Consider the following 24,927-nt stretch of genomic DNA (forward strand, 5'->3'; position numbering starts at 1 on the left):
ACTGTTTAGTGGATATGCTTCACGGTGGCATTATGCAGCTAGTTGTTTAGAAAACACATGCGTAATGGACGCGGTGCCACTGAAATTGCAAACACAAAATGGAAACCAAGATATGTGGAAATATCAGAATTTTTATCTGTACCATCGATATTCAGTCAGGCTACAAAGAATTACAATTTGGACAGTCTGAGCATGGAACAGCAGGGTGAATCCTCTAATGGGAAATTGTTATGGTCAGACTATGATCCACTTTGAGCATGACAAAGAACAGATTGCAGGAAACACAAGAGGCAAAATGAAAGTTTACACAAGATTGTATACAGATATGAAAAACAGAGATGCATGTTTATGAAAATGTACATTAGTCAAACCATTCTAGGTTTTAAGTGGTGGAGGTCTGAAGTACAGTGGCTGGTGTTAGTCAGAAATGACCTCAACTTCTCAGATCCTATACATACATACGCATACTTTCTTGGCAGGACACTAAAGGACAATACTAAGAAGATCATAATTGATCCTGAAATTACTTCTGACCAAACCTCATGGCAATCTAGCCAATAGCTCTTGACAAATTTCAGTCTGGACCAAAGCGAATGACCAACATCAACGTTTTCTTCCCCAGAATTTTCAAATCATCCAAACTTTTCCTTTTTTAGATTTACTAGCTCTAGTAATGTCAAGGAAAGATCATTGTGGTTTAAGTTTGCAGAATGTGATCACTGTGCCCTGGCACACTGAGTTCCAGTCACAGTAAAAACTATTCTGATCCACCAGGTGGATAGCTTTAAGCTGACACAGCTAAAATTGTTCCAGCATCTTTCTCTTGTGTGGGTGGGAGGGACTCAACAAAAAGCCCTAATGGTTTTACTAAAGCAAGCTGGGACAGCGAGAGGCTGTCATTAGTAAGAATTTTCTTAAGTTGTAGCTGATAGTTTATCAAGCATTGAAGTACCAAAACAAGTACCACTACTTCAAAATAATGCCTATTGAAAAGAAAATACTAATGCCCACAAGAAAAAATAGAGGTTCCCCTTTGGAATAATCTGCTCTCTGCATTTATCAGTTTTAAAAATGTGGCCTTGGTTACAAGCATATGGATTTTGTTTTACTGTTTTACATATTGATTGATTATTATACAATAAATGCACCAATACAGTGCAGATAAGATCACGTTTTCTGACGGCTTAATTCAGAAAACTGTTACTTCAGAGGGTTTGTATACTGTTTCTTATCATTCAACGATATATTTTCCCATATAGCTATGGTTATTTACAAAAAAAAAAGTCTAATACGACTTCTGGAACCATATACACCGACACAGTTTCAACCTTATGAAGCTTGACACTTTTTTAAACCCCAGATTCCCTCTGATGCATTCATCAGTCTGAATGTTTATGATAGATAAAAAGGCCTGAGTGAACTCTAACACTGCAGAGACTATGAGGGCCTGTATGAGTGCTAGTGTGTGCGTATATGGGTGAATGTGGCTTGTAGTATAAAAGGTGCACCGAGTGGTAAACGGTACTAAAAAAATGCTGTAAGAAGTGGAAACAAGTGACTCCATATAAAACTATATTTATTGGCTCATCTAAAAGACTGTACATCATGGTGTATAAAACATATGAAGGATACAGGAGGTGTTGGTGAATCGGGCATAAACACAGGCGAGGGCACTGGAACTGGTTTGTTACAGCATCAGAAGGTTGTGTATACAAATGAGTCCATAACTGGTGTTATAAATACGAATGACTACAGTCTCTCTTGCAGGAGGAAAAGCAATAAACACAGCACAGAGGAAGCAAAACAGTTTAACGGCATCCTGGAGACCATACTGGTACATCATGTCATTTTAGATTCTGAGACGACATGTATTCACAACCCTAGATGACTGTTCTTTCACTGGCACTACTACAAAACATTTGATATGCAAAAAAAAATTAAAAAGTAAAAATATTCTTAAAAACTACCAATAAAGACTTGAGTGCATTATCTTCCACAATAAGAGCTACTTTCCAGAAGCATCTAAAAACATTTAAAACATATCAAACAAAGAGCCACAATAATGGTCAATTCTTGCAGCAAAAGATGTTTTGTAGACATGTGAAACAAGAGCCTTTCACACATCTGATTGAGTCATTTACATCTTCCACTACCAGTAGACAGCAGGAAGGACAGTGGGCAGCACAGATGAAGCCAACAGCTTTGCCCCCTACTGTTAGTCCAATATATACAGTTTTCCTCCACTGAAACCACAGCTAACTTTATGTTGATATGGATAAAATAGCGGATTTTTTCTTTTTTTTTTTCCAATTTCTAATATCTTGTTAGGCAAAGGCCAGTCCTGCTGCATATATCCTGGTGCAAATATATCCTGCTGCATATCCAGCTGCAAAGGCAGCAGGATATGTTTCCAATGAAACAGAAAATCCTTAGATTTTAGTATTTCATATGAACCCTGTGTTCCTAGTGCAAAAATGCCACCTACAGCAGGTTGTCTATAAAACATAAGCTGCAGCAGGTGAGGTGGATTTCTATTTTCCCTGCTGGGAGGAGTTTAGCCAGTGCTCGCTGATGTGACAGCCATGTGTTAAAATGCTTGTGTTTGTTTTTTTTATTTATTTACACAGGGCTTTGCCACTGCATCACCTTGCAATGATGCCCTTTGTTTGGACATTCATGCGATGGCTGCTGAATACACCACTGTGGCTGATAACCGTCAGATCTCTGAGAGAGTTACACGCAAGGAGTCGGCCGAGCTCTCCATAGCCAGGATAAAGGTATCCTCATTGGAGTAGTGCTGGATGATGTTGTCATCCATGTTCACCAGGACCCTGAGAACAACAAAACACATCTGACATTTTCACCACATTTGTCACTTCAAACAACTTCTCTCAAACAAAGACGGACTGCTGTGAAATATGCTACAGGCATTCATTTTAATCACCTACTTATTTAGGATTGCTTTTAATACCCAGTAGTATGATGACACTTTTATCTTATTCGGTTTTGTTGTATTTTATTGCTTTCACTGTTCTTTTATTGTTTTTACTTATTCTTCTCTTTATTTATTACCAACTGTAAAGCACTTTGGTACATCGTAATGATTGTTTGTAAAGGGCTGCATAAATAAAATACATTTACATTTACCTTTATGATCTTTTTCCTTTTCCTTGCTATTTCTATGCCTAGTTTCTGACAAACTTACACTCATGAGCTGGTGGCTGTTATAAACATACTAGGACACCAAAGTATTTTGCTTTTTTCATTTGAGTTTTCCAAAGCAGCTAGCATGACTTCAAACTCTCAGTCTCGTTTCTGTGGAGTTTCTCACCCTTTTTTGCTTTTCTGGTAAACTTTGGCCATCTTGTCAACAGGCACCGAGTATTTCTCAGAGATCTGTGAACAGATTAGCAGAACATATTTAAGCAGCCTTAGGTCCAAACTGTTGTCCCTGCTTAAAAGGACTGAATCACCAAACATCAATGAACTGCTCCAATTTTGTACCATAGATGACTTATGCTCATCCAACTGTTTTAACAGACAGCTTTAGTAACACTTACTGCCTCCATAAGTGCGTTGAGTGTCGGGGCACGCAGCATTAGGGCATCAAACACTTCATCACACTCCTTCCGCACATATAACAGAACTAATGAAGCATTGGAGTAAGGAACACAAAAATGTTCATTGATTCAAATAGAGATATAATGATAAAAAATATGATTAAAATTAGATCTATCACCTTTCCTTTCCTGCTCCAATTTGGACTTCTTGGGCTGAGGTGGACTGACATCTTCCTGACAGGACAACTTCTTCATTGGAACACGTCTGATGAACACACATATATACATAAAATTTGAAAGGTATACCACTCATTTGAAATGTCAGTGTATTTTATTTATACAGCCCTTTACAGACAATCATTACGATGTACCAAAGTGCTTTACAGCAGGTAATAAATAAAGAGAAGAATAAGTAAAAACAAATAAAAACAATAAAAGAACAGTGAAAGCAATAAAATACAACAAAATCAAAAATGATAAAATAAGATAAAAGTGTCATCTAAACTACTGGGCATTAAAAGCAATCCTAAATGAGCAGGTTTTTAGCCTAGATTTGAAGAGGCCCAGGTCAGAAATAAGACGCAGCTCAACTGGGAGCTTACTCCAGAGCCTGGGGGCAGCTTTGGGAAAAGGCTCGGTCACCCCAGGGTTTGTATTCTGACCTGGGCACTTCCAGCAAAAATTGATTTGTTGACCTCAGAGCTCTACCAGGATTGCGGACTGTTAAAAGCTCAGATAAATACGATGGGGCGAGGCCGTTAAGAGCTTTAAAAACAAACATTAAAAGTTTAAAATCAATTCTATAAAGGACAGGAAGCCAATGGAGGGAGTTCAGAACAGGAGTGATGTGCACACGTCTGTTGGTTAAAAGACGGGCAGCAGCGTTCTGCACCAGCTGAAGGCGACTGAGAGAAGACTGGGAGACGCCGACATAAAGTGCATTGCAATAGTCCAACCTTGAATTCATTAGGGCATGGATGGCTTTCTCAAGGTCATGACGACTTAAAAACATTTTGACTTTGGCCAGGAGACGTAACTGGAAAAAACTAGTCCTGACGACATTGTTCATTTGTTTGTCCAACATCAGATAGCTGTCAAAGGTCACTCCCAATTTGAAATGTCAAATTGTTCTCAACACCGATGCTCCAAATCTCTAACACTCCCCCTCAAAATAGCACAAGGTTGGTGCACATGCTGTAGTGAGCTGTGTAAGAATTTGACCACACTAGAGTGATGCTCACCTGTCTTTGACTACCTCTTCAGTGTTAAACGCAAACACCTGGGAACAAAGAATGGCAACATGAAATGCAAGTCTAGGCACAGACATGCCCCGTGTGTGTGTGTGTGTGTGTGTGTGTGTGTGTGTGAGTGTGTTTGAAAGTCACCTGTCCTGCTCTCTGCAGGTTTCCAAAGTGGACATCAGGGATGAAGAGAACCGGCTGGGAGTCCAGGTCAAACATGCTTTTGAGCAGCGTGCTTTCAGCCCTCTTAATGGGGGAGGTCGGCCCCGAGCTGCCATTTTTTGCTAATGAAGAAAGAGTGTGAACTCGGCAGCTGTTGCCAGGCAACCACTCAAAGTACACATCTCATGAGGTTTAACAATATTTGTGTGGCTTTTTAAATCTTCCCCTGTCCTATCTGTGCCGTCAGTTTTATCATTTGAGGAAAGTGCCTCTTAAATCAAGTCAACTTATATTACTAATTAAACATAGCCATGAAAAATAGAAGAACATCGTCTTTTTCAGCATTCGCCATTAAGAGAAAAAAATCTTTTTTCACCTTTAACCTTTTTCCTGAGTTGCTTCTTCTCCTCATCACGAAGCTTCCTCTCTGCACCCTACATAACACACAAACGGAAAAAAAAAAAAAAACAGCAACATTTTTGCTCATCCAAAATCCAAATAAGCTTGTTGATCAGCCAACTCTTTTTGCCGTTGGCTCTCCTCACTTTGTCACAGAAGACCTTGATCTGAGCGAAGGCCCTGTGGATGGGTCTGCTGCTGCTGCTGTTGTAGCTGTAGGTGTCGATCTGGATGATCAGAGGCATGCCCTTCACCCCCTTCTGCGAGGAGAAGTCTGTGCTCAGACAGTTCACAGAAATAAAGACCTAGCAAAAAAATAAATAAAAATAAAACAGATGTGTGACCTGAAACATAGTCCAGATGAATATCAAACAGCCCATGAAGAGCAGACTCACCGTGAGGGTTTCTTACATGGAAAGATGTTCTTCTACAATAGCTTTTGGGAGAAGCTCTAATAAAATATATCAAATTAGCTTTAAACTAGAATTACCACCTTAAAGCAGATTCCTTCCCCAAACCAGTCGTGTTGCAATTCATATCCATGTCTGTCCAAGCTCATTTACTATAGGTTAGTATATTTCAAAGTTTTTTTTGCTCGATCAATAAAGCTGATTCTGGTAGAGTACAAGGTTGCAACGATGACAAGCATAACTTCAAATGAGAATATTAATAGAGGTCAAAAACTCAAACGTGTGTGCTTTACACAAACACTCTACCCGGCAGCAAAGAGCATCTATACTGTACACACACTTTCATGTTCAGCAAGCAAGAGTAGTGCCACAAATTTAGGATCTGAGCAAATGGGAATTGTGGCCACAATCTTCACTTCAGTTGTGAATTTGTCCAGATAGCTATGTATTATTTTTTACAGCATAAAGGAATCATTACCACTAATAAGTCAGCTACTGTAAAAAAGGGATTGTGGGTAGGAATGACCTCCTGTAACATTCTAAAGAAGCCTTTAAAGGAACATACTACGTTGTTTGATAACTGAGCGGTGTAAGGTGTGAGCAATATTTCCCATTACGTTGAGCGGCTCTTGAAACATTCTTCTTTGCGCAATCAGCTCATAGAGGCTATAGAACAGTTCCCAGCACAGAGCCAGCCTTCTTTATCAATTTGTTCAGTTTTCTTTGAGTCACTGGCTGTGAAGCTGCAGCCCAAACAGATGGCTGCTAAGCAGCTTGCACTCTTCACCAAAGACTGACAGAAGACTTGTAACACGTTGCTGCAAGGTGTAGGACAGGGACGTTGCTATGCATACAGCTGTGCAGGGGCACAGGCCCCCAAGCCAGAACACCACCACCAACACTGCCGTACTGTATACAGAAAATGTGTCTGCAGCCTATTGGATGCATAAGAACATTTATTCAAATTTGCATGAACCTCCACAGGTTTAACAGAGCTATAGGCTATCCAAGCAAATAAAAACACCTTTGAATTCAGCCATTTAGCTTTTCAATTCCTCCATAGCTCATCAAACATAATCAAGTAAGCCTTTTACAAAAGGCAATATTACTAAAAAATTTGAAAATTTTCAACAGATCAACAAATACAAAATAATGAACAATATTTCAGTCCAGGTACTGAACATTTTTTAATCTTACTGCAGCACAGTCAACAAATACTTCTACAAGAGGGATTATTGCAAAATAAAAATTAAATTAAGAGTACCTGATATGATCTGATAAGTTATTCCCCTGATTGAGTAACCTTTTAAACTAGCTTCCTCACTTTTTACCCATTTATAATGCCTAAGATAGTTTCGTAAATGGGCTATAATAGGCAGAATTGTTTATTCTCTCTCGTTTTGCATATGCCATTGAACCAGACGGTGTTTAAGCCTTAATGCAAACGTTGTGTATTTGGTGTAAGAAATTACAGTGGCCTATTGGTAGGCATGGGCGTTGACACAACAGAGAAAAAACAAATCTCTCACCTCCCTCCACTTCATTCTCAGTTCTCCTTGTTGCTTCTCCGTCCCTGACTCTCCTCTGTAAGAATTTCCTTATGTCCATGACCACGGTGACGGCAACCCATCAATGTGTACTATATAGCCAACTACGCTTAGATTGGAAAAATGTGTGGGCTACTATCCGCGGATAAATGTGACATGCGGGCCGCAGGATCTTGCCTTCCAACTCTGATTTTGCGCGATACGCGTCACAAACAGTCCATTCGTTGAACATGCTCAGACGCACCCAACGCCTGCGAATACAACCTCTTCACTTCACTCTTTGGTAGACCCAATGCAGCATTGGCTAAAGTAGGTTACGTGGTTGAAATAGGGAAAATCGGGTCTGCGTTATTCTTCCTTGGCACATCAGTCTTAGCGTAGTCTGAAGGATGTATATGGGAATTTTTACAGGTGCACACCGCATGTTTACAGGGGCACGTGCCCCGGTAAAAAGTGTCTGGTGACGTGCCTGGTGTAGGACCAAAGCAAGAAGTCATGTCTGCTCTGCCCCCTCTCATAGACTCAGTGTTGCATTCCAATTCATTCGGTTGTCCAGATGAACACTGAGGTATCTGTAGTCCTCCACCAACTCCACCTTTTCCCACAGGAAAGAAACAGTGTTTGGTTCATTTTTGGCGCTCCTATAATCCATAATCACAACTCACAAATGAAGAGTCATCTCTGTGTTTCTGGAGATGATCGGACTCTTGAGTTTTCCTGAAAGTTTGAGGTGTACACCGAACAGAGGACAGTCTCCTGCGGTGCTCCTGTGCTTTCAGTCTCAAAAACTGAGGTAGGATGGTAAGCAAACTGTAGTAGGTCTTGGAAGGTGTTCAGCCACTAACTTAAGAGAACCAATAACAGGCTCTCCAGGACCTTCATGTTGTGGGATGTTAGACCAATTGGTCTGTAGTCATTGAGGCATTCAGGGCAGATAGGAGAGATTTTTTTAGGTACTGAACGAGGGATGATGTCTTGCACAACACTGAAACTTTCTTCTGACTATGGCTGTAGACACCAACGCACAGAGGTTCCCAACGCCCGACTGTTAGCTTGCTGTATAAAAGCTCTAAGGTTGAAGTTGGGCTTTGGAATCCCACATGACCATTTCAATGCAGGCCTTCCCAGGGGGGCTGACGCCATCTTTCTCAATCCGGAACACACATTTCTTTCCTTTTTTTTTTTTTCAGCCGTTTCTGTACACTCCTCAATAACTTCCCATCGCCCTCCCAAAAGGCCGACTTCAAGTTCAGCAGCTTTTTCAGGTCACCGCTAATCCAGGATCAATTACTGTTGAAGTGGGAATGGTAGCCTCCACACAGAGGTTGATATAGCCTTACAGACACTTCTTCTATTCAGTTCCCTTTTGTAACTTTTTTTTTTGATGATAATAAAGCTAATCCTGCATTACTTGAATGCCTTAGGTGCCTGTGATCAGCTCAGTTAAAGTCCTGATAGTTTTACAGACTTTCTGGTTAAGATCTGATAAGGATCTTTGCTCTGTTTATGGATCTCGACCTGACTCGGTGTGCAGGGATGGCTGAATGGGTCACGAGTCCAAAGCAAAAACCAGATCTCAAACCAGAAGTGAATCTCAGTCATGCAAATGTATGTAATACCATAGAAAGATTTTTTTTTTTTTTAAATAAGCCTCATATTCAAAGGCTTCAAGTGGAAACATGCTTGTGAATTATATAAATTTACAACAAAGTTTGAGTCCTACTTCTGAAACTTTCATAGATTTAAGACTCTTCCAGACCGCTCTGTATCACAGCTTTTAGCAAAGCATGGCTCTAATCCAAACTCATTCTGTCCCAAAGCTAAATACTACTAAATAAAGCAGTGCTTTTTAATGCTTGTGTAAGAAAAACAGGATTAACTAAATCCCAACCAAATCACAGAACAGTCATTAGCCTACAGTGTAAACACTTCTACGTGCAGTTATCTTACATTTGTATTTACATAAAGGAACAAATTCTCACGATGGATGCCAAACCACACAAATCAACAAAAAACTCCAGTTGAAATTTCCAGTTAGACAGGATCGACAACTTGAGCAACAGGCCGGCAGAAATGGATAACGGTAGAGATTCCTCACTGTGGTTCAACAGCAATTTTCCCACTACGCAACATCGACAGTATCATGCCTGAACCTGCAGTGCTGAGGGCTGATTGCTGCGAAAACCTGGAGCACAAATGAGCCTCCCACACACCTCCACAAATTCACACACCTCCAGAGACCTGAGCCATTTAGATTCTCCTCAAGCACCACATGCATTGCTGCTAGCATCTGTGGATGCGTGCGAGTGGGAGGTTTATTGTATTTGTGCTTACAGCATGTAAAAGTAGTCAAATCCCTTCCTAAAATGAAAAGGTCGCGAGGGCACTGTAAAGTGGCTGCTCAGAGCCACCCATTTTAATGGGCACCAAAAACACTCCAAAAAATAAAAAGCAGATTCATGCTGGAGGAATTTAATGTTAAAGCGAGGTGCTTGTTGTTGCCTGGCAACAGACAAACCACACCAAAAAATAAATAAATTCTAAAAAATCTGCAACTGCATAAAAAAAAATTTTTAAATACCAGTTTCGTGTTGGTCCATCAAAGTCAGCTTTGGACATCCAATTTTATTTGGAGGCTGAAATTTCCAGATGGCACCAGAAAAAAAAATATATAGAGAGAAAACATGACTGCAGTGACATGTGATGTTCCCGACTTCCTCACAGTAACGAGCTTGTTTTTCCTCAACCTCTTCCTCCTATTTCCAGCAAACTCAGGTTCAGTGTGAGGGCTCATGAATCAGTGTGCAGCAGAAAGGAGGAGAATGATCATCCCTGGTATGAAAGACACACATTCTCATTCACAATCGACAAATCACCTGCTCTCGTAATACGTGCACCCTTTAGCTGAGTATTACATAATGGTGCCATGGAAGAAATAAATATCATAGCATTATTATTAACTGTGCACCCTTCATTCTGCAGAGGGTTGAGCCAGACTGGAGCACTGATAAAGCTACACTAACATCTCTGTCTAGGGCTGGGAATGGCATGCTGATAAACATGCTTTAAATTTTTATAAGGTACTTGGTCATAAGAAAGTCAAATTTTCACCTGATGATGTTGCAAGATAGAATATTCCATTCTGAGGGGAACTAAAACGTTCGTGTTATAAAAGGAAGAACCAAAAATGCAGAACCTGTACTGAAATGCGGACAAAAAGTCTTGAATAGAAGTGAAAAAAAAAAAGTGGATATTTTCAGGCTGAGAGATTCAGCACGAGCAAGGCGATGCAAAAGGAAACCAAATAACCTTTTCACCAGATTTATAAATTTGGTGAAAAACGATGCATATGCCAGTAGATTTAGTTGCGAATCTGCAGAACTTCTGTATCTTGCCTCTGGCCCTCTAGAACAATATATTCTCAACAGATTCATCTCAAACAGACCACAGTCACACCAGAAATGTTTGGCACAGACTAATGACAACTTTTACAGAGAAGGACGTATTAATAAAAACCGAGACACAATGTCCAGCTGCCTTTTACAAAAGCAACTAGGATTAGAATGACCTGGATGACTAAGGACATGGCTCCCTCGCTGCCTCTGGTACTGGGCAGCTTGCGCTCTCTTGATTTAACTCAATTTTGTATGATATCACAGAGTTTTTTTGTAGAATGTGAGCAATCAATCCAAAGGGTGAGTTGACCCCAGGCAACGATCTGCTTCCCATTAGCAAAAATCCAAGAGCACGATTCCGATTCCTTTTTCCATAGAAAATCATTATTTATTGATATTCTTTTGCTGAATACGCTTTTTTTTTTTTTTTTTTTTTTTTTAAAGCCTTGTTCTGTTGTTACCTATTATCCTCATCAGTAACGATTTATAAAAGGAATATGTCTTGTTCAAACATAACAAAAAAGTCAAAAGTACTTCATTTCTCACATAACTGTATTTGAATGCTTTATGACTACTGATGATACTATCAGTCTTAGATATGACTGCTTCCATCTGCTCACCATTTCACTCGTGTTCAGAAAATAGTGGTATATTAAGTGTCCAACCAGTATGCATAGCCTAATGCTGCAGCCTTCCATCACAGCCTGAATAAAATGAAAACAATTGCAGCGTACTGAAGGTGTGTACCAAACAGTAAATATTTACCCTAAAACCTGCAAAGCTGCAATTACCCGTCTTTCAATGCGGCTGTTTGTGGAGCTCTCATAAACACTCGAGCTGAATGCGAGCCTCAGCACCCAAACACCCTGAGGATGGGCTAACTCTTTGTGGGTGTGGGAATCTTTCCATGTGGTTTGCTGCGTGTCTTCCAACTGACCACTGTTAAAAGGGTGAAATCTAAGCCGGGTTGGAAAAGAAATGTTCCCGTCTGTCACCATGTGTCCTGCAAATAAGCTGGACCTGACACAAAGCAGGAGATGCTCCCTCTGTCACAGAAGACAAAAAGAGGGGGAAAGGATAGGATAGGAAGGCCCGGTATATGATCCCCTGGCTTTGAAACATGGCACTGAAAGGATCAGATAATTGGCTAATCTACAATAAGAGTTATTAAGTGCATGTAGACATCTTAAGAAATTGAATCAAATTACTCGCGATCCGATTAAGACCCCCAGATAACTCGGTTGAAAGTCAAAATAAACGTGCTTGTAGACGGGTGAAGCACGTGGTGAATTAGACTTTGCGATCTGCGCATGCTCGAGATTTTTTTCCCGGGGTCGGGAACCGGAAGTCGGAAGAGACGATCTTACTGTTGTAGTTGCCGTCAGAAAGAAAAACACAGTGATGGAGAATGCGCCATTGTGCATAGCGTTTGTGCAACAAGCAGCTCATCACAAACGAAATATAGAGGGACGTAGCTTCATCTTGATCTTCATTCGCCATTTTCGGAGTTATGACATGCTTTGTACTTCTGATTCGATTCATTCACCGCCATATACCTTTGCTCAACTCATTCTTATTGTAATTTAGCCAATTATCTGATCCTTTCAGTGTCATGTGACCACACTGAGTGAGGCGACAGCAGTCCACGGGTAAACAGTTGCGTGCACTCAAGACAATTTCTTCAGCTTCAGTTTGCAGTCATATTCAGCATGAGAGATTTGGTACAAAGAAAAAAAAAAAAGAAAAAAAAAACCTTATTACCTTGGCTTCTTCACTGACATCCCAGGTGAAAGACACTGCATTGTAGGCAATTTCCTCCACGTTTCCAATTGTGCTGAAGCTTTCCTTGTAGTCAGCTGTATCCAAAGAGAGAAAACAGGAGGAAATGTGATCAGTGACTGTTACGTGTGGAATTTAACCAAATAAAAAGTTCTTATCTAAAACCACCCACTTGCCTAAAATACCTTAAAAGATGTTATTTTGCAAGAAAATGTCTTGTGCCGGATATCATTAGATCAATACTGACACATGATTGCATTCAGGGGTGTTTGGCAGTTTTGGAACTTTTAAAAAATGTTCATTATTCTACATACTATTATATGAACTACAAATCGTTGGGTGTTGTCAGGTAATTGGATAAAAATGAGTTGGTACCGGGGATTCTGTTTCACAGGAAGAACAGGGATCTATCAAAGCCTGAGCTTCCCAACATGAGTTTATGTATCCATGATGGAGATTTTACAGGGATCTCAGAAAGGGAGTAACTGGTGTACATGAGACTGGGAAAGTCGTTTCTTAAGTTGTTTTCTCAACTTCAGCAATCCACAGTACCACAAGCTGTGTACAAAAGGAAGTTATTCAAAGCCATTTTAAACTTTCCAGGATTACTGTAAGTGTGTTGTAGTCTGCATGATCAAAAAGAACCCCGGACTACAGGCCTGTCCCACAATGACTACTGTAAAGTCCTTTAGGCTGAGGTGAGGCTGTGTTTCAGTTTTATGCTCCTAAAATCTGGAACAGTCTTCCAGAAGATGTGAGACAGGCCTCAACTCTGACAATGTTTAAATCCAGGCTGAAAACAGTTCTATTTAGCTGTGCATATGACACCTGAAAGTATTTTATCTGCACTCTTCACTTTTAAATTAATTAATTAATGATTACTTTTTATATTTTTCTTTTTCCCCCTCTTCTTTGATTGCTTTTAACTGTGTTTTAATTTTTATCTTTGAAATGTCTTGTCTTTATGTAAAGCACATTGAGTTGCCTGTGGTATGATATGCGCTATATAAATAAAGATGCCTTGCCTTGCCTTTATCAGGACAATACTAAAAAACAGCACCGTGTATTTCAGAGCTATAAGAAGGATACCACAAAAAAAAAAAAAAAAAGAGCACTGCTTCCCGACTGCAGATTTTAAGAACACATAGACAAGACAGAAGGCTGCTGGAAAAATGTTTTGTGGATGGATCAGACCAAAACAAAGCTTCTTTAAATTACATGAGGAGAAATGCAGGGAAACCCAGCATGAGACCTTCATCTCATCTGTGAATCGTGATGGTGGTAGTGTTGTGGTTTTTTGGTCTGTTTTAATGAATCTGGGCCAGAACTGCCTGCCATCAATGATGGAATAATGAAATCCACGTTATATAAGTGAACACTGAATGTCCACTGAAAAGAAGTTATGCATCAACACAACAACCACAAGTTGAGAAGAAGAACAGAAGAATAAAGTTAACGTTTTGGACTATCCAAATTAAAGGTTCAGAAGTGAGCACTTCATGTGAGGAAGTCCACTAACAGCCCCGAATAGAAGATTTTCTGTTCAGACAAATGGGCAATAACTCCTCCAAGCTGATGTGAAGGGTGGATCAGTTGTCTATGTTTAGCATTTAGTTGCAGTTACTGCTGCACGAGGGGGTCACATCACATACTGAAATACAAAGTTCACCAACCTTGCTACTCAAACATACATTCTTTAAACAAAGTGCCTATTCTGTCAGTTTAACTTTCGCTGTTGGTAAATGAAAGTCTGACATGCAGGTACTTTCCCATAACAATTCAACTTCTAAGTAAGCAAAAAAGTCCAATACACACTGCTCACATTTTAATTTCCATTACCTTGCTATTGCAAGTCCACGCCAGTACCATTATTGGCATGAACTTGCCAAAGACAAAAACCACAGACAATGCTGGCTCATTCCTTTGAGGTTTTAAACCACAGGTTGAGGCCTGTCTCCTGCTGATCATACAGGATATGGCCACTATCCAGGCCCCCACCTATTTCTCCAGTCAACGTCTATGCAAATGTAGACATGTTGGCTGTCTCTTCACAGAGTTCCTGTGGGAATTGAGGATTGACCGTTATTCAAATCATTTCAGTTTTCACCTCAGGGTATGTAATGGGATTCTCCAAGAGCCTCCTGTAGGTTTGTCATCTGCTTATACTCTTTACCTTTTTGTTTTTTGGGGGGCCAAGGTGAAAACATATATATTTAGGTGTGACATTCAATACCAAATTAAGCAGGGCTATTATCCATCTGTTCCACTTATAAATGAGTAATGAGGGAAAAAAACGGTGATCTTACCAATTTCCAGAACCCTCTGTTTGGCAGTGTGCTGGCGGGAGTGCCAGTATTTCCAATTTTTTAGCTGCTCATCTCTGCACTTCTCTTCCGCAAAGACAACCATTATGACACTCTGTGGTAAAAGCCAATATGTAGTGTTACAATGCAAAAATAGTTGAGAATACTCAAATCTGAGCCCCTTCATGTGCCATGTCCGTTCCCTCACCTGTACAATGCTGTTGCACTGCAGCTCAGAACCTCCCACGACACATTGCTCAGTGCTGGATGGTTTTCCATCAGGCCTGTGTGATGTTGCTCCTCCACTCACCTGCACTTTGCCCCTGGGTTGACAAAGGGATGATTTGAAGCCAGACTCAGAGAGCGTCAATGCATAGAATTGGCCCCGGTTCAAGTAAGCCATAGGTCCATCTCCTTGCCGTGGCCGCAGCGACATGCTGGCATCCAGAATGTACTTGAAGCTGTCCCTGTGAGATCAGAGGCAAACAGAGGAAGGTGAGGCAACCCTGATGAAGATAAAGTTTCTTCCCTGATATAAAGAATATCACATGACAGTACTGAGGTAAAATTGGCTAAATTGTATCAACATCTTAAGAAAATATAAAATAGTGAATTTTGAGGACATGATTTCTGAATGGAGCATTTTGGTAGGGAGAAGGTTATATTTTCATATTTTACAAGGCAGCAGGTCTTTATAAGACTTAATGCTCAAGAAATTCTCCATTATAAAAGAATCTTTGATGTTAAGAAGCTAAGAAGTTATATTCCAATTTTTTATTTTTCTTCCACCAGTTCTGAAAAGACCAGAACCAACAATGACTTGGGCAAAGAAGTAGCGAATCTAAAGCTTGACACTTGTTGTCTAAAACTATATAAAAAGAATCAACAACGAGCCACATCTTTCGTGAGGAAGAGCCTCATTACCATGATCACACATATGTGGAATGTTCAGTTCTCCGTTCTGCATAAACCATGCAGCACAGCACCAAATCTGTATTAATCCACTGTTGAATAGAGTCCTGAAACATGCATTTTGCCAACTTTACCCCAAATGCAAAATTTGACACCTCCTGTGCGAGTCAGCACGTATTGATAGACAAACTAATGCAATGTTGGCGTCAATCTTTTCAGATAATTTTTTAGCAAAAATAAGTATGAGCAAAAAATAAATAAATATATATATATTTTCCACCTGTTGTTAAAGATATCTTTGACTTAGGCCTGAAAGTAATAGAAAGTCTGTGTGAGTCAGCACGTATTGATAGACAGACTGATGCAACGTTGGCTTCTGTTTTTTTATCTCATTTTTTTTTTGTCAATTACTAAGATTATCGACTTCTTTTTTGTTTTTTAAACCATTTTGCATCAGAACACTGTCTGCACACATGACTGTCAACCTCTCTATGTGCAGTGTTTGCACATTCAGTATCTCTGTGTCTGAAAGTCAACTTACGCTGGGAGGTTGCAGGGGAACTCATCAGCTTCTGAGGAAGGCTTTCTCTGGTACATCTGTGAAGGTTGACACCGTGCTTGTTTTAAAATAGTAAATGCAGGAATCTGCGACACACCAAGTAGAGAAAGAACATATACTTATTATGATATAGACTTGTAAAGCCAGATGTAACGCCACATCCAAAGAACTCTTCCCAGATAATAAAAAAAAGACTGACCTCTTCCTCCACAGTGTCCTCATATGTGCTGTCCGGGGTGCTACTCTGCTCATCTTTTAGATAACCAGTGAGGGACAAATCATAGCAGTTCTGCTCATAACCCATTAACTGCCCTCTGTGTTCATATTGGTAAGAGCCGCCCGAACACGAAACTGGCATGGATGTGTGACCCTCTGCTTTGACCAAGGAAAGCAGTCCACTGCCTCTATCTTTAGCATCTTCTCTTCTGTTATCTCCTGTGAGACCTGTAGCTCCATGCTTGGAGCTGTGAAGTTCGGTAGTGACGCCGTTGTTTAGGGAGAGGTTTACTGGCATGGATCTCAGGGCCTGACAGTGGGGATCTGCCATTTCCAGACTTCCGTAGTTATTAGATGTGACAGCACAGGTGTCTGTGGTTCTAACACCGCTGGGGGAGCACTTCCTCTCTCTAGGAACCTTATGGGGTTGGAGCAAACACAAAACAAAACTAGACCTGGGGGGAAACAAATTTAGCAAATATTGGGAAATGTAACATTTTGGCTGCAAAGCAGGATTTTCACACCTTGTAGTAGTCGTACAGCAGTCCCAGCGCTGCTGCGCTATCCTCGTCTCCGTTGATGCTCATCATGGCCTTTGTGGCAGCAGTCAGTGGGTTCTCCAGGTAGCTCTTCCATGCCTCATCCTCGCTGCTGAACACTCTGCGGGGAGCCACCGAAACTTCGTTTGGTACCACCACCACCAACCGTTTACTGTTAAGTCAACAGGGAAGCAGCAAGAGACAGCGAATCATGTTGTTACAGCAAATCCAGTGTGTCATTAACAGATGTTCTGCCAGGTCAACAGGTGTGCCCCAGGCTGTTTCTCACAAAGCTTCAGTCTAATTGCCTCCTCCATGTGAGGTGTGTAGTGGTAAGTTTAGTTTTAAGGAGTAAGTACATAATGTCACGTGGGACTGAGAACACAAACTAATTCAAAATTGACAGTGATGTTCTTTTGAGATCAGTACAAAAAGATAAATTGTTTACAAGGTGTCAGTTTCTGAGAAGCAGTAGATATATAGTTAATACTTCAGATAAGTGGAATCTTTTGCAGACGTTATAGTCTATTTCAACACAGAAGATTTTAATACCCAAAACTGAATGGTCTAGTCTATAATATGTTATATAATAGTCTAACACAAAAAATTCATATACCAATTATTTTTGTCATTTCTATGACGCATTACAGCATTTTCTTTCTCCTGTAGAGCCACAACTTGATATCAGTCTCACTCTTTTCTGTAGATGTTAAATTGATTTCAATCAGGAACAACAGCCTAACATGTGCAAATGACAAAGAGAAAGAAGTTCTGAACTGGAATTTGAATAAATTTGCCTTTCTGCCATAATATTGACAGCTTTCTCTTACCTGTCTAGGTCCATGTCGCGTCCAGGACCTTCCGATGTTTTCCTGGACTTTCTTGAGGAACTGGCCTTTTGTAGTTATTGTAGGTTAATTTGTGCGGGACACTGAAAACACCTACTGTGCAGGCCCGCAGGAGGTCGGCTCTATTTAACTTCGCGGGTCAAAAAGAGCGAATGAAATAATTCGCAAATTTACAAGTTAAAAATATTTAAAAGCCTCCGTCGTGACTTAACTGACTTGATGAAAGCATTTGGAGCACAGGGTAGGTAGTTTCGTGTTTGGAAAAGTTACGAAATAGGAGATGGGTAATGTGGCACCTGAGGAAGCAGATAAACACGGAAGCTTGGTTGGCCTTACTGATTGGTTAGAAGTCTATTAACAGGTGTGGCAGTCGTTCGCCTATTGGTTAATCCCGAGGTGAAAGGCGTGGCTTGGAACGGGCCGTTTCTAGTTTCAAGTAAAATCAAGTTTTAATTTTATTCTAAAAAGGAGGTGATCCCTTTCACAGCTTCCCAGTTTGATCTCAACTTTAAAAACATATACATATACATATGTGTATATGTTTAAGAGGAGAAAAAGAGATGATTTACTTTGGGAATTTTGCGTGTCGTATTTCACGTTCAGGTTTAAATGATACAAACTGTACTGTTGTGTTCTACAGGTTACAGTCAGTTATGAGGACGGAACATTGAGAACGTTGTACTCTGACACCTTGTGGTAGGAATTTAAGCTTGCGCCACAAATACAGAAACTGATATCTAAAAGTTAACTGTACAGATAGCTCTGGATACATGGCCACTTTACGCTTTAATGGCTGCTATCTTTCATTGTATTAAATTTATTTCATAAATCGTGTTGTCCTTCCTCGGTATCATCACAAAACCCACCAGGAAAGACACATCTATGAACATTTAAATTGTAACGCAAAAGTAACCATATTTATTTTTACTGACTACCCCTGAATGCAACCTCAGTGTACGGTTGGTGGCGCATGCGCATCAGTGCGATAAGGCCGAAACTACTGCGATTGACGGAGGCTTTAGAACAAGTAACTTGTCGTTTCTTCAATCTTATTTCAGTGGCTGTCGTCAGTAAAACGGCCGTACTTATTGGTGATGTATTTACAACATATTATATTATGTTTCTTCATATCTTGTATCTATATGAATTACTAATCCCTGTCTGAATCTTCGTATTATTGTAGCTGCTAGCCAACCTAGCGATAGCAAACGGCTAATGAAAAACGTGTACGAAATGACATTGGTGTTTACTTTGTGAGTTATGTTTGTTTTGTGTGCCAAAGTGGAGTATTTCGACCACATTGTCTTTCAGTGTTGTCATTTGAAAGCGTTGCTGTTCAACTAAACGCTCGAGAATTGGGCCAATGCTACAGTTCTGCCAGTCTTACGAGAGGTTTGGAGAGACATGGCGGAAACTGTTCTTACGTCACTCTCAGTTCTTTGCAACAAATTTCATTTTGAGATGATTGACGGCAGCGAACTTACTGTAAATTAGCGCTTCTCCTGTCCAGAGATCACACGACCACTGACACTGACCCACTTATAGCATTCTGTCTATAACAACTTTAAATATATCTACTGTCAGATTTTCTTTGGGGAAATTTCCAAGTTAATTGCCATATGACCTAAAAAGCGGCAATTAACCTAGTTCTGAGAGATCCTTCCCAACCACTGTTGTCTTGCACATTTTGGAATCTATTATTGTGATGAGACAAGGGTTCTTGGTTTTTAAGCATTTCACACCTCAGCTTTGCATCTATAGGCTGGTGACTTTTAGCCCATGGAATTTTCTCCCATTTCCATCACCCTCTTCTACGTCCTATTTTCACAGTTTTTGACTTCTTGTTGCGGGTCTTTCACTGTTTATGGCTTCTTTTTTTTCTTAACATCCACATGGTGGTGTGCTGATAAATTTCTTGTATAATTCCTTCAGGTTTAACATTAGATATGGCCCGTGGGCACCAGAAGTTCCAGTCCCAACAAAAAAATGCCAAAAAGCAGGCGGACATCAAGAAGAGCAAAGGACATGACCAGAAGGCAGCAGCTCAGGCTGCTTTAGTATACACGTGCACTGTGTGTCGGGTATGTGCAGAAGCTGCAAACGGAACATTTAACCATAAAGTTGAGCTCAAACTGGGACTTTGTGGTTACCCACTTTTTAAAATTGACTTGTTATTGTTCAAAGCTGGTGTCAGTAACACTGCTGTGTTGTCAGTTTATTGGGTACATTGTTGTGTTTTTTAATGTACAATGAATTAGGCCTGTGAGCAAATGTGCTGTTGAACTGAAATGAGTTACGATTGCCAGCTGTGTATCATATTGTGTCATCAGACTTTTCTTTTAGGTTAAAACATCCTCGTTCAAACTCTCACATTGCACATTTGGTGACAACACAGTAAACCTAAAAGCACTGTGACAACTCTCCTGCATTGAATTCAGAGGGGAAATTCGATAGATCATACACTTGTTGATCCACTAAATTTGCTGTTGTGTTCAGACAAAACTTCCATCTTTTTAGGCTGTATGCAGCTCTTTCGAACAAGGTGGATTGCGTTCAGATCTCTGCACTTGTCTAGCTGAAGTTCGTTGTGCGGATTTTAAATGATAAACCGAAATCTTTTTTCCTCGCAGCAGTAATTGTGAGACATGGTTAACGATGTACTTGTTTTTGGTAAACATCTTTTCTTTAGTCGTTGCATTTCTTTTTAGGAACCAAACTTTGTTCCTCCCCTTTTTCGTTGCTTATTTTGCACACAGGGCCTGCATGTAGCAACTGCTTTGTAAACTGTGAACGTCATGCAACAAAGTCGATTTTAATTCCTGCTGTGTTTTTTGATTTTGTCTTTTTTTTTTTTTCCTCTTCTTCCTTCTCCCCAGACACAAATGCCAGACCCGAAGACCTTCAAGCAACACTTTGAAAGCAAACATCCAAAGTCCCCAATGCCCCCAGAGTTAGTTGGCGTTGAGGCGTAGTGGGTCCGCCTGTTCCTCACTGTGACACTTTCAGGACGGGCCGTAACACATTGAGCATTTGCGTTTAGTGTTTCAGATTTAATATCTTGCGCACAACTATGGTTGTTCCTACAGCTGATTGGCTGGCATGTGTTTTTTTTTTTACTTACCTATTTTCCTTTTGATTTGATTTTTCTAATTATTCTTTAAAAAAAATATATATATATTTTCGTCACCCCCTTTTCAGAATATGATCCCACGGTCATTGCTTGAGGATACACAGCAGACAGCTACCGTCTCTTGACTTGCACCCAAAAAAATTTATCTATTCCATTTTTGATTGTATGCAATATTTGCAGTATCTGATCATTTCAAAATGTTAAGCTTCCAATACCAGCTCGTCCTCCAGCTCTGCCACGACAATACCATCTCAGCTCCTCCGCTGTTACAGAAGAAGCTTTGAAGATGTAAGTTGATAATCACTCAGCTTAACAAAGTTGTTGGTGGTTGTCATCTGTATTAATTTATTTTTGAGATTCACTCGCATTGCACCAGGTTTGAGCTCATTATCATGTATCCACGACGTCGGAGTTCACAACATGTTTCAAATGGCACATTTAATCCACACTTAAACCAATCTGCACTGGTCTACATTTTTTCCCTTTAGCCTAGATATTTTTAAAGAAAAAAAGGTTGCTTTTTGAGTTGTAAAGGAAATTTACCAGAGAGGGCACTGCGAGTCTACTCGCAGCAAGACTGAACTGGTTGAACTCTGCTGCATAAAGTCTTTTACATGTTACAGTAAGGGTCTCTTCATTGATAACAGTTTGAGGTGTGTTGTAAATGACAGTTCTGATGAGCGACTCCTGTTTCCCCAGTTTTTTATAATTATACTCATCACTTATCACTATAGGTACGCACGACTGTTTTGTTTTTTTCTTCTTTTTTTACAAGAGTCTAATTAAGCACTGTTGAATTCTGCAGGGTGCCCTGTCTCATAAAGTCACATATAAAACACTCCCCTAGTGCAGTCTTTGTATTGTTATCCAGTCATAATGGTGCAAAAGTCTGTAGACTCTCAACCTGCATTGATAGTTTAAATTGCATTAGTAATTAAGTAAGTTAGTTTTGATTCTTATTTTTCTATTAGTTTCTTCTTTTCATTTTCTTTGATTAGTTTCTTATTATAACATGCTAACAGACAGATTTCATTTATAGCACGGAACTATTTTCAATGCATACAGACCTACTGGTCCAGTAGGTCTGACGTTGTATCACTGTGGAGAGTCTGCACTGACAGCCAGCCATGTTTTTACTTTTGTAATAATCATATCTTTGTCCACGCAATGTAATGTATAGCCTCTTAATAAAGGTCTTTTATATCATTTCATGTTTGATTCATTCCTATTCAAACAAGTAAAAATATTCTATATTGGGTTCCTTCCTTGGGTTCCACAAGTTTCGCTTGTGTGAAGCCATTTGTGCATTGCAGCAGGTGCTGTTTATTATAAATGCTTTGTTATTGGGTAACAAGTGGATCGTCCAATAACCAGAAGATAGGCGGTTCGATCCCCACTCTCGTCACTCAAAGATTGGTGAAACTGACAGCCGGAGGGGTGGCAGTCCACCTTGCCACGGCCGAGGTGCCCTTGAGCAAGGCTCCGTACCCCCATGTTCCCCCGGGCGCTGTAATTGGCTGCCCACCGCTCCAGTGTATGGCATCTGTCTCTATGTGTGACCCTGTCCATGTGTATGTTCAACAGGTGCCCACCTGGATGAGTTAAAAGCGGAGGACAGATTTCGTGTATTCCCTGTACGTGGCAATAAAATCTTAATCTTAATAATCAGGTCCTTGTGTCCTTCATTCGCTTGAGCCAGTTTACACTCTCAGCTCCACAGCACCTACAGGAGGCTGGACAATCTGATCAGACATGCCAGCTCTGTCCTGGGATTCCCCCTTAAACCTATAAAGGTGGTGGATGAGAGGAGGATGATAGCCAAACTATTATCAGTGATAGGCCAGCAACCTCACCCCCGTCCAGGACACATTCATTGCGCCATACAGCTCCTTCAGTAACAAGTTGCTCCACCCAAAGTCTGTGAGGGAGAGGTGTCGGGTCATTCCTTCCCACAGCTGTCAGAATCTACAATGTCCACTGCTCCCATTGACAGGCCACATTAACTGAACTTGTGCAGCATTTCCAGTTCACTGTGCATTTTACACACTTGTAGATCTGTGTATAAAAATGTATATGTACAATTACAACCCATCACCTGGTGATCACTGCTTTCAAGCATCACTGATACCAGCATTTGTAGATAATGTGCTGTATGATGCCATATATCTTTCCTTTTAAATGTATGAAAGTCTAGTACTCTGAAACCACCCAGAAATGAATCCTTTAATTTAACTTAGAGTTGGAATAAGTGTCTTTCATGAATGAAGTCTTTATTTTTTAACTGATCAATAAAACAGCTGCTGTGAAGTAAGAGTGTGCCTAAAATCTGACTGTTTGAGTTAATTCAAATTCAAATTCAAAAATACTTTATTTATCCCAGAGGGAAATTAAATGTTGATGTAGCTCAATTAAATTAAGGAGTTATTATAGATGCTGATGGCTGTGGGCAGGAAAGATTTCCTGTAGCGGTCCGTTTTGCATCCAAACTGAAGAAGCCTTTGACTGAAGAGACTGTTTTCTGATAACAGTCTCATTGAGAGGATGTTCAGGGTTGTCCATAATTCTCTTGATTTTATGCAAAATCCTTCTTTGCATTATTGTCTCCAGAGGTTCCACAGTTGTCCTCAGAACAGAACCAGCCTTCTTTATCAGGTTGTTGAGTCTTTTTAGGTCCCTGGTTCTGATGCTGCTGCCCCAACAGATGACGCAAGAGGAAATGACGCTCTCAACAACAGACTTGTAGAAGATCTGCAACATCTTGTTGCAAACCTTGAAGGACCTTAGCTTCCTCAAGAAGTACAGTCTGCTCTGTCCTTTCTTGTAGATGGCTTCACTGTTGTGTCTCCAGTCCAGTCTGTTGTCCACATGAACACCAAGGTATTTATATTCCTCAACCACCTCCACTTCTTCTCCCATGATGGAAACAGGGTTTGATCTGACCCTGTTTCTCCTGAAATCTACAATCATCTCTTTTGTTTTGTTAACATTCAAGATGAGATGATTGTTCCCACACCATGCCACAAAGCAGTCCACCAGCTCTCTGTACTCAGCTTCTTGTCCATCTCTGATACACCCGACAACTGCAGAGTCATCTGAATATTTCTGTAGATGACAGGAGTCTGACTTGTACTGGAAGTCTGAAGTGTACAGAGTGAAAAGGAATGGTGAGAGTACAGTCCCCTGTGGTGCTCCTGTGCTGCTGATCACCTGGTTAGACACACAATTCTTCAGTCTGACAAACTGTGGTCTGTTTGTCAAGTAGTCATTAATCCATGTGATTGTTGAGGCCTCCACCTGAGTCTTCTGGAGTTTCAGACGAAGCAGATCAGGCTGGATTGTGTTAAATGCACTGGAGAAATCAAAGAACATGATCCTCACAGTGCTGCCTGCTTTGTCCAGATGACAGTGGGTTTGTTGAAGCAGGTGTATGATAGCGTCTTCAACTCCAACTCCATGGCGATAAGCAAACTGCAGGGGGTCCTGATATGTGCTGGTTTGCTTACACAGGTGGGTCAACAGGAGTCTCTCCAGGACCTTCATGATGTGGGATGTCAGGGCAACAGGTCTGTAGTCATTGATGTCTGAAGGGTGAGTTTTCTTTGGTACCGGAACCAGACAGGATGTCTTCCACAACAGTGGTACCTTCTCTTGGGTCAAGCTAAGGTTGAAAAGGTGTTGCAGAATCCCACAGAGCTGCTCTGCACAGGCCTTCAGGACTTGGGGGCTGACACCATCTGGACCTGCAGCCTTGTTCCGGTTCAGTCTCTCCAACTGCCTCTTCACCTGACTTCTAGAAACAGAAAAGTGGGAGGGGGAGGCAAAGGGGACAGCAGCATCTCCTGATTGGGTTGAAGACAAACTAGTGGACGCAGAAGAATCCATGACTGAGGTGGAGGTGGAGATGTTACAGGAAAGCTGTGAGTCAGA

At 40.6% G+C, this 24,927-nt stretch overlaps 2 protein-coding genes across 3 annotated transcripts; one reads left to right on the top strand and one right to left on the bottom strand.

The window, feature by feature from the left end:
- Positions 1-1,559: 1,559 nt before the first annotated feature.
- Positions 1,560-18,172, bottom strand: LOC142379640 (grainyhead-like protein 2 homolog). Of its 2 annotated transcripts, none has more exons than XM_075464705.1 (15): positions 17,853-18,172; positions 17,008-17,194; positions 16,467-16,901; positions 16,250-16,353; positions 15,107-15,263; positions 14,800-14,911; positions 12,476-12,570; positions 5,509-5,667; positions 5,340-5,397; positions 4,946-5,085; positions 4,802-4,839; positions 3,740-3,825; positions 3,561-3,646; positions 3,332-3,396; positions 1,560-2,831 (listed from the first exon to the last, which is right to left on the bottom strand). In XM_075464705.1, the coding sequence occupies exons 1-15, from the start codon at positions 17,864-17,866 to the stop codon at positions 2,717-2,719; spliced, it is 1,851 nt and encodes a 616-aa protein (XP_075320820.1). In that variant the 5' UTR covers positions 17,867-18,172; the 3' UTR covers positions 1,560-2,716. The 2 variants fall into 2 exon arrangements, with proteins under 2 accessions (XP_075320820.1, XP_075320819.1); XM_075464704.1 differs by having other exon boundaries at positions 15,005-15,263.
- Positions 18,173-18,838: 666 nt separating this feature from the next.
- Positions 18,839-22,206, top strand: LOC142379641 (zinc finger protein 706-like). Its single transcript, XM_075464706.1, has 3 exons — positions 18,839-18,961; positions 19,803-19,951; positions 20,747-22,206. Exons 1-3 carry the CDS (start codon positions 18,841-18,843, stop codon positions 20,840-20,842), a joined length of 366 nt encoding a protein of 121 aa, XP_075320821.1. The 5' UTR covers positions 18,839-18,840; the 3' UTR covers positions 20,843-22,206.
- Positions 22,207-24,927: the final 2,721 nt, after the last annotated feature.

The sequence above is a fragment of the Odontesthes bonariensis genome, chromosome 5 (genome assembly GCF_027942865.1).
Source record: "Odontesthes bonariensis isolate fOdoBon6 chromosome 5, fOdoBon6.hap1, whole genome shotgun sequence".
Taxonomy (NCBI): Eukaryota; Metazoa; Chordata; class Actinopteri; order Atheriniformes; family Atherinopsidae; genus Odontesthes; species Odontesthes bonariensis.